The following is an 18,890-nucleotide window of genomic DNA, read 5'->3' on the forward strand; positions in this document are numbered from 1 at the left end:
CATGTATAGATTTTATTTTTACATTTTCTAATGTGTTTGTTTTAGGATTTTCGGTTTTCTAAATTAAATGTGTTGGCTAATTGAAAACATTAATTCACGATTTGGTCTGAGGGTTTTCTGTCACGAACGTGTTCTGATTATAAAAGTATATATTTTTTGTGTGTGTTAGCCATCAATCCACTCAGGGTATCCATTGATTTCACTCTAGTCCGAGGATTGGATCATAACATGTTGCTTGTTCATGGGGTATCTCTCAGGTATTATAAATTCAAATGTCCATATCCTTGTTATATGATTTTTTTTTTTCTTTTCAGATTATGATTTTGTATTTTTGAATGTTAAATATGCGCTATCATAAATCAGATGTGTATGTACACGGAAACACTATGCGACGTGGCGTACTATTCCATGCATCTTATGCCATGAACACAAGAACTAACTTGGAAGTAATTTACCATCCTAGGTATCCTTCTCTACCCCAACACCTCTTCACTTAAATGCAAATGGTCTCATCGTATGTAACTAAACATCAAAATTTACTGCAGGGTGTGTGCTTCTGCTTTCATAGTTCCCTATGATAAGGTCATGGAAGCACTTAACGTTAATTATTCTCCCGGAATGTGTTTTGAAATGCTTGTTGATGAAGGAGAAGACCCTGAACATATACGGAATAAGTTGTTACTTCTTGCTTTTAGATCTGAGTAGAGATGGCAATAGCGTGGATGGTGCCATAGTCACTGATTAAAGTTTTGAGACTATGTTTTCTCAAAATTAAAGTTTATTCTATTGAGATTTTGCTTTCTTACCTATACCAAAGGTACTATTAAAGTTTTGAGATTTTGCTTTCTTACCTATACGAAAGGTACTATTAAAGTTTTGAGATTTTGTTTTCTCAAAAAGATTTATGCTATTGAATATTACACTGTTAAAATTGAGTTACTTGATAAGAATACAATCTGTTTGAAGATTTCTATGTTTCCAGAGATCTAAATGATGGTTCGTTTAGAGAGTTTTGTTAAGATCAAGTAAATTTGTTTATAGTGGTATCTTTGTTATTGCATTTTGCGATTTCTAGTTTCCAACGTAACCAAACTTACAAAACTGGAAGGATACTCTATGTGTGCTGTTTGTCTAATTTGTAAATTTTATTTCAATATAGATGAATAAAAGATGCATTTCAATAAATTTCTTACACTTTTAAAATTTTCAAGATTGAAAAATTTTCAAGGTTGTGTAAATAAACTAATCTTGTTCTCGCATTATTTTTTCTTATAAATCGAGCCTTTCCATATATTACCAGGAGCTTGAATAGTCAGTTTTCCTTCAATACTGTAGGGATGTCTGGAAAGCAGAATCAAAATGCAAGCAAAAGGAAGAGATCCAAGACTATTACGAAGATGATGATACACCATCCTGGTCGATCCCAGAAATTCCCTTGTTAATCATGATGCGGCTGGGAGTTGTCGACTTTCTTGCATTCAGTGGTGTGTGCAAGTTGTAGCGGACAAGTGCCCCATCAAACAGGAAAAAAGTTCATGTTGTCTAGACAACCGATGGCCATACACATCTCCGCTCGAGTGGCTAAAAGAAAAGAGTGCTGGTTAGAGGACTGTGACGGAAGAATGTTCCGGACCATCCTTCCCTGTTCTAACGGAAGAATATCCTTCCCGGTTCACGTGGTTGCTGATCTAAATGCCTTTCAGGGTACCCTTGTCTTTTCACAAACAGCGGATAGTGGTTGCTGATCTAAATGCCTTTCAGGGTACCCTTGTCTTTGTGATCTCATCCTGACACTCTAGGACAATATGGTTCTCGTTTAGTGGTAAACGAGCGAGCTGGACTCATCTGTCATCCAATGTCCCAATCAGTGATTTCACATGTTTTAAAGGAAAGATATATACCCTGAACAAAGACATCGGTTTATGTGAAGTGAGACTCGATCCTAACCCCGCCCTGACACCGCTAAAAATGAAGAATTTGTTGACGTCACATGTCTTGCTTCCAGAATTTGGAATTTTGGGTGAAAAGCTGTTCATTACGGGTTACCGGCCATTCGATCCATTCCCTGTTGAAGTTGACGTTGACGAAATGAGATGGGTGATTAAAGAACCAGAATTCTGCGGGGATCCTAACATGCTATGCGGGTGGGTTAGTTAGGGTAATCGAGAAAAACGCGCGTGATAGACATGCCGTACTTCCCTCATGAAAGTTGTTGGGATGCTAATATCCTACATGAGTGATTGTTCTCTCTGTTTTTTGTCGAGTTTTGCATGTCTTCAAACTTTTTCAATCCATACCTATTTCTAAGATATTTGAGAACCACCATAGATGGATTTGTATCTTTGTATTTTTGGTTTGAACAGTCATGTCTCGCATTATTTGTTTTAGCTGTGCAGAACTGTTACGTTTACTCTTTTAGCCAGTTGCAGAAAAATCGAATCATGACAACAATTGATTGAGAAAATCAGACAAAATCGAATTTGCTTGAATCCACCTACTTAATTAACCGAACCGAACCGCATCAACATAAAAAACACCATTATTTTTTATAAGTAGTATGTTATGTGTCCAATATATGATTGGATTTATTAATTGAAACTAGCTTGAATCCACCTACTTTATGTTGGTTCGGTTTATACCAAATTAACCAAATTGTGATTTAGATTTATTAACTCGATTATGAACAGTTTGGCTTATTCAGTGTCAGTGTCGGTGAATTAATTGAACTATTTTCTCCAACAACAACTGAATTAAGCAGATTGTTTGTAATCTAATCATATTGGTTATGAAATCTAAAAACCGTTTACAAACTTGGTTTTAGCTCAAACCAAACCAACAAATGCTCACCTCTAGGTATATATGTATAATATGAAATAATTGAATTAAAAGGTAATGAAAACCCAACTTTTATATTTTCTGTAAATAATATCTTATATGTCAGTAAGCTTTGTTATAATTTTGTATTGTATATATAGTATATCATTTTTCTCTTTTATAGAGCTTATTTATATTGTTTTTATTTGGCTCATAAGTTGGTCTGTAAACGAACCGAACGTTCATGTAGGTGCATATTTTGTGTCTGTAATTTGTTCTTTATTAGCTTTGTTATTTTACGGTCTTTTATTTATCGACTCTGTATGTATTCGTCAGTCGACCAAGTCGTATATCCTCCTATCTAACTTACGTCCGACAGTTGTCTCTTTTGTATGTATGTTTAAACTGATGCATGTTGAATTTGGTCAATAGTTTATGTCTCGTCGTACATGTGTGTGACGAAAAACCTCTTGACTCATCACACTCTCTTTCGTCCCAACAGTGACGAAAAACCTGGTTACTTGTCGACCAAGGTTTGTCGTCGGGTCCTTTATGTTTTTCGTCATGATTGGGCTGGGCTGCCTATACAAACCACACTTGGTCTTCTGTGTGAGGTCATGAGAGCATAACCTACTGTGAGTTTATCTTCAAGCATTGTGTGTATATGTTTGATGTTGTTCTCATCCGTTTTATCAATAGATTGTGAATCTTTGGTTACTTCGTGTTCTTGATATTTTGTGTTTGGTTTTGCGTCATCACGAGGATTCCGCAATCGTGACCGTGTTTGTTATAAACAGGGATTTGGTTTCGTAATCGATCCTCCGAAAACGGACCTACAAGTGGTATCAGAGCATTGGCTCTGCTCTTATCCTTGTTTAAAACCAAACATAGTTGTGTTTTCATCAAGTGTTGTTTGTGATTTTTCAGATTTGTGTTCTTGAAAAACTTTCATAATTTTCTGAAAAAATCCTTAAAATCTGTCTAGATCTTGTTATTTGCTAAAAGTTTTATCAAAAAACTTTGTTATATTGCTTGTTCACGTGATAGAACTGGGTTTTCATTGAAAGTTTGAGCAAATTTGCGTTTCGGAAAAATTCTCTAGTGAAAATTTTGGCCGGAAACTTCATATCTGCATCAGTTATCCTTCAAACCTTCAAAGTGTTCTTGATTTTAAAATTAAAAGATAATTGATTAAAATATATGGTACACCATCATGGGTTGGTAAGATGGGTGTATTGTTAGGTTGAACGAGTGTCCTTGTCTGTACAAAAGATAAGATTTACTTTTTGAAAAATCTCACCAACTCTCTGTGTCTTTGACCATCTTTGACGAAAAACCCAGGCGACGAATTACCTAGTATTTCGTCAAAGTAACTTCCTGTTTTTCGTAAAAGTGTTTTTGACGAAAAGCCTGTTTTTCGTAGCAAGTGTTTTTGACGAAAAACCAGTTTTCGTCTAATTTGTTTTTTCGCGAAAAACGTAGTTTTTCATGGGGGTCTCTAGTGATATTTTCAACAGAATGATTGCAAAAGTCATTTAACAGTTTCTTTTCAAGTGTGTGACTAGGTATTCTAATTCATACATCAAACATGAGTTCTAGTCCATGGGATTGGAGCACTGGCTCAGGCTCGGGTCTGGATCCGACCTCCGCAGCGGCTTGGATGAAAATGATGATGCCACAACAATCTATTACTGCAAGTCAATGGGCATGCATAACGAATCAAAATCAAAGCATTCATAATTTGTTATTAAGTGAAAGTGAAACGGATAGCAGCAATCGCCCACCAAAGCTCAATCATATGAACGACTATCCATCATGGAAAGGTTGATTTCACACTTATGTTCTAGGGCAAAACACCGAGCTATGGACGTGTTTCACTACGCCATATAACACAACTCTTGAAGAAGCAGGATCAAATCCAACAACCTTGGTAAATATGCAGGAAAACGACAAAAAGGCATATGATTTGGAAAAGAAGGCATTTGCTATCATCAATTCGGTTATTGTACTAGCACGAAAGCCTTATGGGACGCCTTGGTAGCAAGAGGAGAAGGAAATGCGGCTGCAAGAAAGACACGCCACGATTTGTTGAAAAAGGAATTTGAAGCATTTCAATTCATGGAAAACGAAACATTAGATGATATGACAACTCGTTTTTATCATTTAATCAGTGAAATGTATTCTTATAATGTTATTGTAACCCACAGGAAATGGTTGCAAGGTTTGCTGATGCCCTTCCCCCAAAGTGGAGTCCATTCATTGAATTGTTAAAGCATACATGTGTTTTAGACACTGCCACTATCTATGATTTCATTAAGAGATTGGAAAACAAGGATGAAGAAGAAATCCGGAAAGCTAAACGCATTACAGTTCCTCAAAATCCAGAAATCTACCTTGGAGTGTTTAATCCTGCATCTAGTTCTAGTTCCAGTCAGCAACCAAAACTACAAACGACCTTTGTATCCAATACAAGCCCCTTCCCTCAGTCAGCTCCTTAGGTTTTCGATCCAAGTGCCTCTCTCCCACCACCACATCTTATTGCACAAGCTCATGCCCTTTCAAAACCTCAATTAGATCCGAGTGCCTGGCTCCCTAAACCCCAACCTCAAGCTTCCACAACTCAACCTCAATTTGATCCAAGTGCCTATCTTCCGCCACCACCACAATCCCAACCATCACCACAAGCCCAACCACAACAAGCATGTTACAGTAACGACTTTCAGCCCCAAAACCCCAACACCATCGGAGTTGATACTTCAAACCTCTCAAAAGTCAGTATAGAAGTTGCAAAGGAACATATGGAACTTCTCAACACAATGTTCAGTGCCTACTGTGGACTGGTTGCAGGTCAAGTTGGAAACATAAATTTGACAAATGAAGATTATCAACTGATAGACCGTGATGAAATGGAGTTAATTGATGTACTGCATAGTACATATGTTTATAGTGTATATTTTGGTCAATTTTCGGTAGTTTTGAGTCTAGTTTATGTTAGAATTTCGATACTGCTGATGTTAAGCTTTGATTTCAGGTCTCGTTGCTTAAAGTGATGAAAAATGAGTCAAAACGAGCCGTTTGGAGGAAAAACAGGATTAGAACGCGAGTTGGAAAGCTCGAAAATCAAGAAAATAATAAAATATTCACCAGGGTGCGCCACCGTATGTCTAGCCCCCCCCCCCCTCGCGCCCCACCTAGCCCCTAATTCGCGGCTGATGTGTTTTGCAGCTAGGGTTTTAAATAAAAAAATCCCAAGAAACTCAATGGAGAACCCTAATTACGAATTTTAGACATCATTGGGCAATCTTAGAGCATTCTTGGAGCACAGTCGGAGATTTCAAGGCTTTGGAATCATTGCTACGAGTCAAGGGCGAAGAATCGAAGCATATCTCGGGTTTTCTAATCCCTTGTTTTGTCGATTTCTTTCTTAAGAACTTGTTATAATGAATTCTAGTTTAGACATCTTTGTTTTGTTTGCACTTATTGATATGCTTGTCTAAACTTTCAAGCCACCTAGACTTGATGAATGGATTAATATGAAGTTTTTATCGTTTTTGTTAATTGCATGATTATTATGGTTGATTGTGTTTTGCAAGAAGTTTAATTTAATGATTTGACATATATGCATGCTGTGAGTTGGTTTACTCTTATTATTTGCTTCATATGATTCTTAGTGACGGTCTATACACAATATATAGTCATATTAGGGTATAGGATTTTGGGGAGTGTATATATCACGTTAGGAAACGTTAAATCTTTAGGGAAAATTGCGCAATAACCCCTAGAAGTAATTGGTTATAATTTGCTAAATCTTAGTGTTCTACTATTCCTAATACCTGGAAAGTGAGGGGCTATTGGTAGGTCTTACCCGGCGAATTGCTTTAGATAGTCCTTGGAAAAGGTCGTGTCTTGGTTTACCTATCGGTTTTATTAGTCTATCAAGTCAAATTTATTAATTCAAACTACCCTAGATCTATGATTGGAAAAGAGTAGGTCAACATTAGGGTACTTACACATTAATTAGACAACTGGAAAGGCGTCTAATAACTGGTAGGATTAACAGCCTAGGTAGTTCCATAGGTTTCTCCTTGAGAAGGGTCGAGGGGCTTAGTTGGTTCTTAATAGGTTTAGTATTATATGATCCCGGTTCCATAATTCATGCATTTAACTTAATCGGTAATTCTTAAAAAGTAATCCAGGATTCTTGTTTAGGTGGTCTCGTTCTCCATATAAGAAAAGCCTTTCAGTCTTCATTCGTCCTTAGTCTAGTTTTAGTTAACTTAGTAGTTTAATATAGATTTCCTAGATTTTGCGTAACCCCCCCTCCCCCAAAACAAATAAACAAGTTTTAGTCGTGTCTGTCAGTGTCTATTAGGGTCTAATTTGCGTGATACATAGAGTCATGTGGTTCGATATCCGGACTTCCTACGTTATACTACATTGATCGGTACACTTGCCGATTGTGTGGTTTTAGGTCGAGTCTAGAATCAAAGCTTTGTAGTGTCTAGTTTAGAGAGTCTAATTTGGTTAATTTTTATAGTCTGTTTAGCACACATCAAGTTTTTGGCGCCGTTGCCGGGGACTCTTGGCAATTGCGTTCATTAGCTTTGATAGACTTTACTGCGATATACGTGCTTGGTCGTCTGTTTTGTTTTGAGTCTTTATTTTTTATTTTTCATCTTGTCTCTTAGTTACTAGTGTTTGTTTGCTTTTCTTGTGTTCAGGTTTTTGCTTGTAGTGGATGCCACATCTGCGCTCGCACGAACCGGCACCACCAGTCAAGGAATCATCATCTCAATTGGGCCAAGGCCCACAGGTTAATTCTCCATCTTCTTCTCGTTTCCCCAATTTCGATTCCACCCCGTTACCCACCCCACCTCCTACACCACCACCTTCGCCAAACCATTCACATAAAACCTCACCTAAAGTTTCTCCAACCGATAGTCCTACTTCTAGTGCCTCTAGTAATCTAGACAACTTAGAACCAATGGCCAACGCTAGGCAAACCGTCCATCAGCAAGCCACCCAGAATTTCATCGGTCTTGCCTCACCCATCACCGTTCCACCCATAGTTAGCGAGAACTCATGGCAAATTCCATCTTATGCCATGTAGGCCATTACCAATAGCATCCAATTCCATGGCCGCGAGGATGAGGATGCACCGGCCCATATAAACCGGTTCTCTCGTATCCTTGCTACTTTTAGCCTTCACGGTGCCCCTAATGATGCCACTTACTTGCAGCTTTTCCCATTTTCATTAGCCGGCCATGCGGCTACTTGGTTGGACTCTCAACCAACCGGTACCTTTACCACATGGGCGGGGCTTCATCAAGCCTTTTTGAACAAGTACTTCCCGCCCGCTAAAACCTCACGTCTTAGAGACCAAATCCACTCCTTCCGCATAGAGCCCGACGAGCCTTACTACCTTGCTTTGGAGCGTTTCCAAAACCTTTGTGCTCGTTGCTCCCAGCATGGTCTTTCCAATTGGGCTTTATGTGAGAAATTTTATAACGGTCTCACCCAAGAGACTCGTGATCGTTTCGATACTAATGCGGGGGGGCATATGATGGGTATTCTTACTGTTGTTGTGTGTCTAGAGCGGTTTGAGGCATTTGTGCAGTTTCAATCGCAACCACGAGCCGATCAGTGATATCAAAGTGGTAATTCGAATACCACTACTAGTGCACCCGCCCGAGGGGTGAACCATGTCACCATGGATCCTAGTTTAGCCGCTGTTTTGGAAAACATGTCTAGGGAACTTAAGGAAATTAAGGCTAAGGTAGACAAATGTGAGTATTGCCGAGGGGGTCACGACACGAGTGCGTGCCCATTGTTAGTTGGTGAGGAGGAAGTTGATTTTGTAGGAGGTTTTGGTAGAGGCCAACCTAGCGGGTTTGGTAATAATAATAATTTTGGGTCGGGTTGGCGAAATAATAATAATAACAACTTTAATAATAATAACAATTTTCGATCAAATGGACCCCCTGGTTTTCAAATAGCTCAAAATACCAATAGGGGTCAAGGTTCACTTTTTGGTGGGGGTTCAGGTGGGCAGTTCAACAAGGGGTTCAATGGGCAGGTCAAATATGGGGGGTCAAATAATCAGGGTCAAACAGGTCAAGGTTCAAGCTATGATTTAGGGGGTAGTCTAGAAAGGATGGAGTCCATGATGAGTCAATTAATTGTTAGGGATCAAACCACCCAAAAGACCCTTAGTGACCACGACCTCATGCTTAAGAACCACCAAGCCTCTTTCCAAGACCTTCAAAGTGTCGTAGGAGATATGTCTAGGAAGCTAGTGGAGAGACTACCTGTCCAGTTTGCAGGTAATACCCAACCGAACCCTAATGCTCATGCTAAAGCCATTACCACCCGTAGTGGTAAAACCGCAAGGAACCCTAGAGGTGAGGAGAGAGTAGTTGATGAGGATGGAGATTTCATAGATGAAGAGATCGAGATAGAGGCTCCCGACAAAGTGCAAACGAGGCTAGTCCTAGCATGTACCGCACAGCCCGTGGAGTCTCAAAGTGAGAAGAAAGTTGAGAAAACCCCTATAGATGTTAAACCTTCACCCCTAGTAGACCATTCGCATGTCCCGTTTCCCTCATGTATTAGGATCAGAAATACTCAAGGGAATATCGGCAATTCTTGGACATCTTCAAGCAATTGAAGATTAACCTTCCTTTCATTGAGGCACTTCAATCGATGCCCAAATATGCGACATTTCTTAAGGACTTTCTTAGGAACAAAGAGAAATTAGGGGAGTTGTCCAATGTCCCGTTGAATGGGGGATTTCCGCCGTTGTGTTAAATAAGCTTCCCGAAAAGCTTACCGATCCCGGTATTTTTACCATTCCTTGTCTATTCGATTGTAATACCAACAGTAGAGCTTTAGCCGACTTAGGTGCTAGCATCAATTTGATGCCCTTTTCTCTTTATGAGAAGCTAGACCTAGGAGAGCTTGCACCTACCCGAATGACATTGTCCTTAGCCGACCTGTCCATTAAATACCCTAGGGTTATAGTTGAGAACTTGCTAGTTAAAGTAGACAAATTCGTGTTTCCTGCCGATTTCGTAATTCTTGATATGGAAGCGGATGAGAGAGTCCCCATTATACTAGGTCGTCCATTCTTATGTACCGCTAAGGCTCTTATAGATGTTTATGATGGTAAGATCACCCTTAGGGTCGGTGAGGAGAGAGTTACATTTGAGATAGAGCATTCCATGAACCACCCGAGTGGTTCGGATGACTATAGCGGTCCTTGTCATTCCGTCTACTTCTTGAATTCGTTTATCTTATGTGTCGATCAATGCTTAGAGTACATTAGTGGAGCGGACCTAGTGGTAGGAGAGAAGGTAGATGAGGAGGTGAAGAGTGTAGATGAAGTCGAAGAAGAGGGGATTCCTTTAGTTCCCGAAGTCTTAGCCGTTAGTGAGGACACCACCCAACCCCCACCCTTAGAGCTTAAGGTACTTCCATCTCATCTAGAGTATGCTTTCTTAAGGGAGGGTTCCGAGCTACCCGTCATTATATCGTCGAAGTTAGAAGAGGAAGAGAAGTTAAGGTTGTTAGAGGTTTTGAGGGCCAATAGAGAGGCCTTTGCATGGAGGTTGTCCGACATCAAGGGCATAAGCCCTTCTTATTGCACTCACCAGATACTCATGGAGGATGATTTCAAACCGGTGGTGCAACCCCAAAGAAGGCTTAACCCCAACATGCAAGATGTAGTGAAGAAGGAGGTTCTTAGACTCCTAGATGCCGGGATGATCTATCTCATTTCCGATTCTCCATGGGTTAGTCCCACTCAGGTTGTCCCTAAGAAGGGGGGGATGATCGTTGTCATGAATGAAAAGAACGAGCTTATCCCTTCACGTACGGTCACGGGGTGGCGCGTGTGCATTGACTACCGAAAGTTGAAAGATGCCACCCGTAAAGACCACTTCCCACTGCCCTTCAGAGATCAAATGTCGGAGCGTCTCACCGGTCAACAATTCTATTGTTTTCTCGACGGCTTTTCCGGTTACTTCCAGATTCCCATCACACCGGAGGATCAGGATAAGACCACGTTCACATGCCCCTATGGCACCTACGCGTACCGACGCATGCCATTCAGGTTATGTAACGCCCCAGCTACTTTTCAGCGGTGCATGGTCGCCATATTTCAGGATATGATAGAGACTTCCATGGAGGTTTTCATGGATGATTTTTCAGTATATGGTGACTCTTTCGATGCATGTTTGACGAACTTGTAGAGGATGTTGAAGCGGTGTGTGGAGACGAAGCTTATGCTAAACTGGGAGAAGTGTCACTTCATGGTGACGGAAGGTATAGTATTAGGGCATAAGATTTCTAGAGAAGGTATTGAGGTAGATCGTGCGAAAATAGATACCATTAGTAGGTTACCTCCGCCCACGAGTGTGAAGTCGATTAGGAGTTTTCTAGGGCATGCGGGTTTCTATAGCCGCTATATTAGGGATTTCTCAAAAATTACCCGCCCCATGACCCGTTTGCTAGAGAAAGACGTTGCATTTGTCTTCGACGAGGAGTGTCTTAAGGCCTTCAACTTCTTGAAGGAACAGTTGGTTAGTGCACCTATTCTTATCTCGCCCGACTAGAGCTTGCCCTTTGAGCTCATGTGCGATGCGAGTGACTATGCCGTTGGAGCGGTACTAGGACAAAGAAAGGACAAGCACTTCCACCCCATCTACTACGCGAGCAAAACGCTCAATGATGCTCAAGAAAACTACACTACCACGGAGAAAGAGCTTTTAGCCGTAGTTTTCGCTTTTAATAAATTCCGCTCGTACCTCGTGTTGTCCAAGACCATAGTATTCACCGATCACTCCGCGTTGCATTTTCTTTTTCAAAAGAAAGACGCTAAACCCTTACTCATTCGGTGGATTCTTTTGCTTAGCGAGTTTGATATTGAGATTAGGGACAAGAGAGGGGCCGAAAATGTGGTGGCCGATCATCTATCGCGTCTAGAGGATCCACAGAGAGAAGAAATTCATGAGGAGGAAATTGGAGACACGTTCCCTCACAAGTCTATATAGTTTGTTGAGGCCGGGAAAGAGGGTTGCCATGGTTTTACGACTTAGCGAATTATCTCTCTAGTGGCAATGTTGTGAAAGGGATGTCCACACAACAAAGGAAGTGATTCATTAGCGAGGCGAGAAAATATGTTTGGGACGATCCTTTTCTCTTTAGGATAGGAGGAGATAGGGTTTTTAGGCGTTGTGTGTCAAGAGAAGAGGGGTGGAACATTATTAAACATGTGCATGAAGGCCTCACGGGAGGACACCATGGTGCACACGCCACCGCCCAAAAGGTATTCGATTGTGGTTTCTATTGGCCTACCGTTCTTAGAGATGTCGTTGAGTTCGTGAAGATGTGTGATGCATGTCAACGAACCAGCAATATTTCCGCCAAAGATGAGATGCCTCAAAACCCCATTCAAGTAGTGGAGGTTTTTGACGTTTGGGGCATCGATTTCATGGGACCCTTCCCAAACTCCAAGGGAAACCGTTATATACTCGTGGTGATTGACTATGTGTCTAAATGGGTTGAGGCTCAAGCTCTTCCCACAAACGAAGCCCGAGTAGTCTTGAAATTTCTTAAGAAGCTCTTCTCCCGATTCGGTACACCGAAAGCCTTAATTAGTGACCGTGGCACTCGCTTTTGCAATGCATTGATGGAAAAGTTGCTTGCACGCTACGGTGTCACTCATCGTTTGTCTACCGCATATCATCCACAAACAAGTGGCCAAGTGGAGAATGCGAATCGCGGTATTAAACGAATCTTTGAGAAAATAGTGGGTAAAAATAGGAAAGATTGGTCCGACAAGCTAGACGATGCATTGTGGGCATTTAGAAACCGCCTACAAGACGCCCTTAGGAACCACACCTTTCATGATCGTCTACGGAAAAGCTTGTCACCTTCCCGTAGAGTTAGAGCATAGAGCGCTTTGGGCTTTGAAAACCGTTAATCTAGACATGACCGAAGCCGCTAGGAAGCGTTTCTTTCAAATCCATGACCTTGAGGAGCTTAGGGATGCGGCGTATTCCCGATCGTTGGGAATCAAGGAGAAAACGAAAATTCTACATGATAAGAAGCTAAGGAAGGTCAAGGAGTTTAGCAAAGGTGACAAAGTGCTTCTTTACAACTCAAGATGGAAGCTTTTTGCAGGTAAGTTGAAATCAAAATGGTCGGGACCTTATATGGTTCACTATGTGTTTCCGTATGGAGCGGTGGAAATTATGGATGAGTCGGATGGCCGTAGTTGGAAGGTGAACGACCATCGATTGAAACATTACATTGGAGGAGCGTTAAACAAGGACGAGAGGGAGGAAACTCCACTCGAAATCCCACCTAAAGCCGCCAATTATTGTCTTGGGATGAAATCCCAAGTGTAGAGTTTGTACCGTTTGTAACTTCGTTCATTTTCGTATTTTTCGTAGTTTTCATGGTTTTTGGTGTTTGTGTTTTATGTTTATGAGTGATTTTGCAGGAATTGTACCATGGAAGAGCTGAACTGGCAAAGAAAACGATGTCTTAGGTAAGTTTATTGGACACTTAGAAATAATTTTGGGAGTGTTGGATGGTTGGGAAAAGTTTGAAAAAAATTCTAAGGCATGAAAGGCAAATTTTTTCGAAACATTCTGTGAAAAACGGGCCTAGACGTAGCGCGAGGCTTTCCCCTCTAACCCTGCGCGTCACGCGAGGTCCCCCTGGGTGGTTTAAAAATTGTTTTTGACCCTGTTGCTGCATAACACTTCATCCATTCACCCTTACGAAACCCTAGTCGCCCAAACACTAAAATCACCATATCTCACTCATTTTTCCACCAAATCGCTCCATTTTTCTTCCTAAATCATCACAATCACGTTCCCTACAATTCCCACCATACATTTCACCCGAAATTGCGATAAATCTTCATTTTTTGCGACAAGCTCGTGCACCACAAGTTCAAGGCTTCATTTTTCTTGCTAAATCCGACTCCAAGGTATGTTTTCTGTGATTTCTCGTTAGTTAGTAACGTTATTGTTCATTTGTACTGTCGGGTCAGACATATTTTAGGTCTAGGGCTTGGGTAGTTTGCAAAAGTTGAGATTTTTGATCCGTTAATGATGCTAGTGGTATGCGGGTGGTTTTGTTTGGGATGTTTATACAGAATGGGGCTTGCGGATGGTTCAGGTTGGTTTACTTGGGGTTGTTCGAGACTTGTGGGGTATGATTGGGCATTTAGGCCACGTGTTTGAGCTCTATGGGGTTGTTTGGCTAACACTAAGAAGTTTTTGGTAAAAGAAATAGGTTTTTGAACTGATTTTTGCAAATCCAATTAGTTTTCTAAACGGCTTTTTGCACAAAACGTCGCTTTATGGTTTCAAAGTTTCAAACTCTCACTTGTTTAGCCTCAAGGGTAGGGATATCTTGGCACTAATGCTTAATTGAGGACAATTAAAGTGCCGGGAGGAGATAGTGTACATTGAGTCTTAAGTCGTTTGAGTTATTGAGTCTAGTAGTTTTCTTAGAGTAGTACTTAGAGTCTGGTGTCGGGTTTACTAATATGCATGTACAAGTTCACAACATTTTGCCTGCACTCAATCTCCATTCGGGTAAAGTGATGTTTAACTTACGCTTTTGTAAACGGTAACCCATTTTTTTCTTCAACTTTATTTTTAGAATTAGCCGCGAATGGAATGCTATACGGCTATTATAGTTTTTGTTTAAAAAAAATTAAAAATACCAAAAATAGTTTGTGCTTACTAACACTCTGCATTGCTTTCTCTTGTCGAAATTTTTTGTGTTTTGCAGAAACATGTCAGGTTAAGGCTCATCCTTTAACCCAAGGAAAAGGAAGATCCAATATGGAGGTCAAGATAGGAGAGCGTATTCTCGAGTTGAAAGGCTAGTTGATCACCCAGTTTTGGATTTCGAAGAGGATAGTGAAGAAAGGGACAAAACTAGTGAAATTTGTGGCAACTAATATGCTCGAACATCGCACAATTGATTGGGAATGGTTGCAAGGAATGGAAGTTAGTGACCGTGTAGCGGAATTGCTTGGGCCGAGACTGAGAGAGGCCACAACGAGTTCCACAACAGCAAAGCCAACGACCTATCATAGCAACTGATATGTTCGGAAATCCATTACCTGTTCTTTCTACTGGACCAACAGATCTGTATGGAAATCCACTTCCACCTTCCTCAAGACCAACGGTTGTTCTACCAACCACAGATTTGTACGGCAATCCAATACCTGTGCAACAGCAAGCCTGTTATGGTAGCATGTCTTCAGCTGGTCAGCCAAATACTGGACACATCAAGTTTCTCCAAAGTTAGCATTGAAGTAGCTAAGGATCACATGGGGATATTGAACACATTGGTGAGCGCGTATTGTGGGTTGATAGCAGGTCAGATCGGGAACATCAATCTGACTCAAGAAGATTACCAGCAGATAGATAAAGAGGAGATGGATATGGTGGACATCAAGTGGGCTTTCGCTAGTGCTGTTAGGCGGGCTAAAGACTTTATGGAACGGACGGGCAGAACTAGCTTGGAGAGCAAGAAAGACACCAAGTATGGGTTCGATAAGCAGTCTGTTAAGTTCTTTAACTGTGGTGAACGTGGTCATTTCTAGCGTGAATGCACAAAGCCAGCTCAGCATGGGAACCATAATCCTTTCAGAGGTCAAGGCAACCAGGCGAATCAGAATCAAGCCAGGAATGTTAATCGCACATTGGTCCCTGCAAACAATCAAGCAGGACCATCGAACACCAATCAAGCTCTTGTGGTACAAATAGATGAAGGTTGCGACTGGACAATGCAATTAGGCATTGGTGATCAGGGAGGAGCGGCTTGTTTTGCTAAAACTGCTAAGGATTTGAAGCACACCAGTGGTGGAGAATCTTCCGCTAGTGGTGGTGAATCTTCAGATGAAGAGAGTTCTAGTGATTCAAGGAGTTCAGATGAGGAAACCTCAACCTCAGGCGAAGATTATTCTGATGATGTATCTAGTGGGAGAATCGATGCAGATATCGATGAATTGTTAGGAGAAGCTGCAGCAAGGAATGATAGAAGATCTATTCTGGTGGATCAAGCTGCTTATTCTTCTTCTTCTTCTTCTCTTCATTCAGCCTTTATGGCTAATGGCGGCAGTTCATCAAGCCAGGTATGTGTCGATGAACCAATTGTCGTTAATTGTGATAGTTGTGCTAGTTTAATTGATAAATGTGTTGATTTATATGCTAATACGTCTGAGTTGCAAAGCAAACATGATGCTTTAAATGCTGAATTGTCTGACTTGCAAAACAAACATGTTTCTTTAAATGCTAAGATGTCTGATTTGCAAAGCAAACATGAGGCTTTGCAAACCAAGTATGATGTGACATTTATCCACAACCAAAAGTTGATCGTGAATCTTGCCAAATGCACAGAAGCCAACATGTTTTATACAAACCAAGAAAACGAGTATAAAACAATGATTGAAAATTTAAGAGAAAACAAATCCGAGCTAACGAAAATGGTTTCAAGAAAACAAACAACCATTAACTGTTACATCAATAGGCTCGAGATAATGCAAAAAGAGATGGCTTGTGTAAAATCTGAAAGTGAGGCGATCAATCTTAAGCTAAATAGTTATTTGAACACTAGCTATGTGTTGGATCACATCATTGATGTTCAAAAGGAGAAAAGGGATGTCACGTGCATTGGATATAAAAAATGTCCACCTCCTATGAAACACAATTATGATGCCATGCCTGATGAAGAAGATAGAACTTATTTTGAGCCATCTGTTTCCTTAAACATTGAGGAGTTTACAACGGGACTTGTATACAAACCAGAAGTATCATCAGATTCGGATGTATCAGCAGATACAAGTGTGTCTTCTGCTGAACAGAATCAGGATCCTCCAGTTATTGTTGAGGATGCGGATTCTTCAGATGATGAATCTAATGATACTAACTCAGCACGGTCAGATGCGGTAATCAAAGAAGAGGACATACCTCTCGAGAATCATATTCTATGTGATCCTCCCGCAAAACCTGCTACGACTGTTCTGACCGAGTCCATGTCTACTTCCGCACAAGAATCTGAGAGTGTGAGTTTGCTGTACACTCTTGTTGGTGATGATAAAATTTATTCTGACAAAGATTTTCATATTAAGAATGTTAAACAATCTTTAATCAGTAAAATTTTTGAAGATTCAACAAGTAAGTTTTTGGGAAAGACAGGATCACACGTTGTGGTAACACAGTGTCCTCCTATCCCAAAGGCTGAAGTTCGAAAAGAATGTGGCAATCAGAAATTACCAACGGTGAAAAAGCAGCAAAATCATACCAAACCAAATGGTAAATCACCGACTCAAGGTCAAAAGAAACAGACCCAAAAGAAGAACAAAAGGGTGAACTTTGTGAAATCGAAGGGAACAGATAAACTTGAAATATTTGCCAATAAATCTAACTTTGATCATGTCATTTAAGTTAATTATTTGAAAAGAAATGAACCAAATAGTTCAAAACCTAGTACCTCGGGAACACAAAGTTCATCGACAAGACAATCACATGATACTTCGGGGTTTGTAGAACGAAGATCATGTTTTTCATGTGGTACATTTGGACATATTATTCGCAATTATCCATATCTTCATAAACAAAAAGCCAAAGTTGATGATCCCTGTGACCAAATTGACCGCAAGCGATCTGTTTCATCAAAACCAGATCCCCATCTTGTAAAAGAAAGGGAAAAGAAACAGAAACGCCAACAGGTCAAGAAAATTGAAAAAGCGATTAAAACCGATGTGGTTAACAAAACATCTGTTTCTGTTAAACCAGACAATTCAAAAACTTCAGACAATCACGAAGTTAAAATTTTAAAGAATAACACTGGTAAAACAAAACAGACATGGAAACCAAAAACAGTTACTGAATCAGGGGGAACATCACAATTTCCACAGCATCGAGAAGTTCAAGTAACTTACGTTGATGAAAATGGAAGACCCAAGACCACAAAGGCTTGGGTCCCCATCTCCAACTAATCATGTGAGTACATGTGCAGGGTGTTCCAGGAGGAACTTTCAGCAGTCATTGGATTGTTGATAGTGGGGCATCGAGGCACATGACCGGCGACATGAAGCTTCTCTACGACGTTAAATCTATTAGAGGAGGTTATGTTGCTTTTGCTGGAGATAAAGGCGGATATATTACAGGAGAAGTTCAAGTAACTTACGTTGATGAAAATGGAAGACCCAAGACCACAAAGGCTTGGTCCCCATCTCCAACTAATCATGTGAGTACATGTGCAGGGTGTTCCAGGAGGAACTTTCAGCAGTCATTGGATTGTTGATAGTGGGGCATCGAGGCACATGACCGGCGACATGAAGCTTCTCTACGACGTTAAATCTATTAGAGGAGGTTATGTTGCTTTTGCTGGAGATAAAGGCGGATATATTACAGGAGAAGGAATGGTATCTAATGGGGTTGTAAGTTTTGACAAGATCAACTTTGTACAACAGTTGATCACAATCTTCTTAGCGTTTCACAAATCTGTGATAAACAGTTTTCAGTACACTTTGATGCAAATGGATGTTACGTGCTGAAACCCGGCTTCAAGATTCCGAAAGAATGGATTCTCTTATCTGCTCCAAGAATTAATGATCTGTATGTCCTTGATATGAGCCAAGCTATTACAACGACTACACAAGCAACCTGTTTCATTACCAAAGCCACGGAAAAAGACTCAATCTCTTGGCACAGACGTATGGGTCACATTCACTTACGAAAAATGAATCATTTGGTGTCGAATGAATTAGTGAATGGTGTTCTTCTTAAAAATTTCCATCTTCAAGACTTCTGTGTTTCATGCCAAAAAGGAAAGCAAACTAAGAAGCGACATCCGACAAAGAAGATCAACACGGTGGCAGTTCCTCTTGAACGTTTGCACATGGATTTGTTCGGTCTTGTCAAGCACAAAAGCATCAAGAATGATCAATACTGCCTCGTGATGACTGATGACTATTCAAGATTTTCTTGGGTGGCGTTTATGGCTCACAAGAGTGCAACTTTCAGTATTATCAAAAACTT

At 40.5% G+C, this 18,890-nt stretch overlaps 1 protein-coding gene across 1 annotated transcript; it reads left to right on the forward strand.

Annotated features, from left to right (window-relative positions):
• The first annotated feature begins 12,803 nt into the window (after positions 1–12,803).
• Positions 12,804–13,223, forward strand: LOC110919792. Its single transcript, XM_022164047.1, has one exon. It carries the CDS (start codon positions 12,804–12,806, stop codon positions 13,221–13,223), a length of 420 nt encoding a protein of 139 aa, XP_022019739.1.
• Positions 13,224–18,890: the final 5,667 nt, after the last annotated feature.

Source organism: Helianthus annuus, chromosome 16, assembly GCF_002127325.2.
Source record: "Helianthus annuus cultivar XRQ/B chromosome 16, HanXRQr2.0-SUNRISE, whole genome shotgun sequence".
Lineage (NCBI taxonomy): Eukaryota > Viridiplantae > Streptophyta > Magnoliopsida > Asterales > Asteraceae > Helianthus > Helianthus annuus.

Coding starts and splice junctions, on each gene's coding strand:
- LOC110919792 (XM_022164047.1), top strand. CDS start 12,804: ATGACCGAAGCCGCTAGGAAGCGTTTCTTTCAAATCCATGACCTTGAG.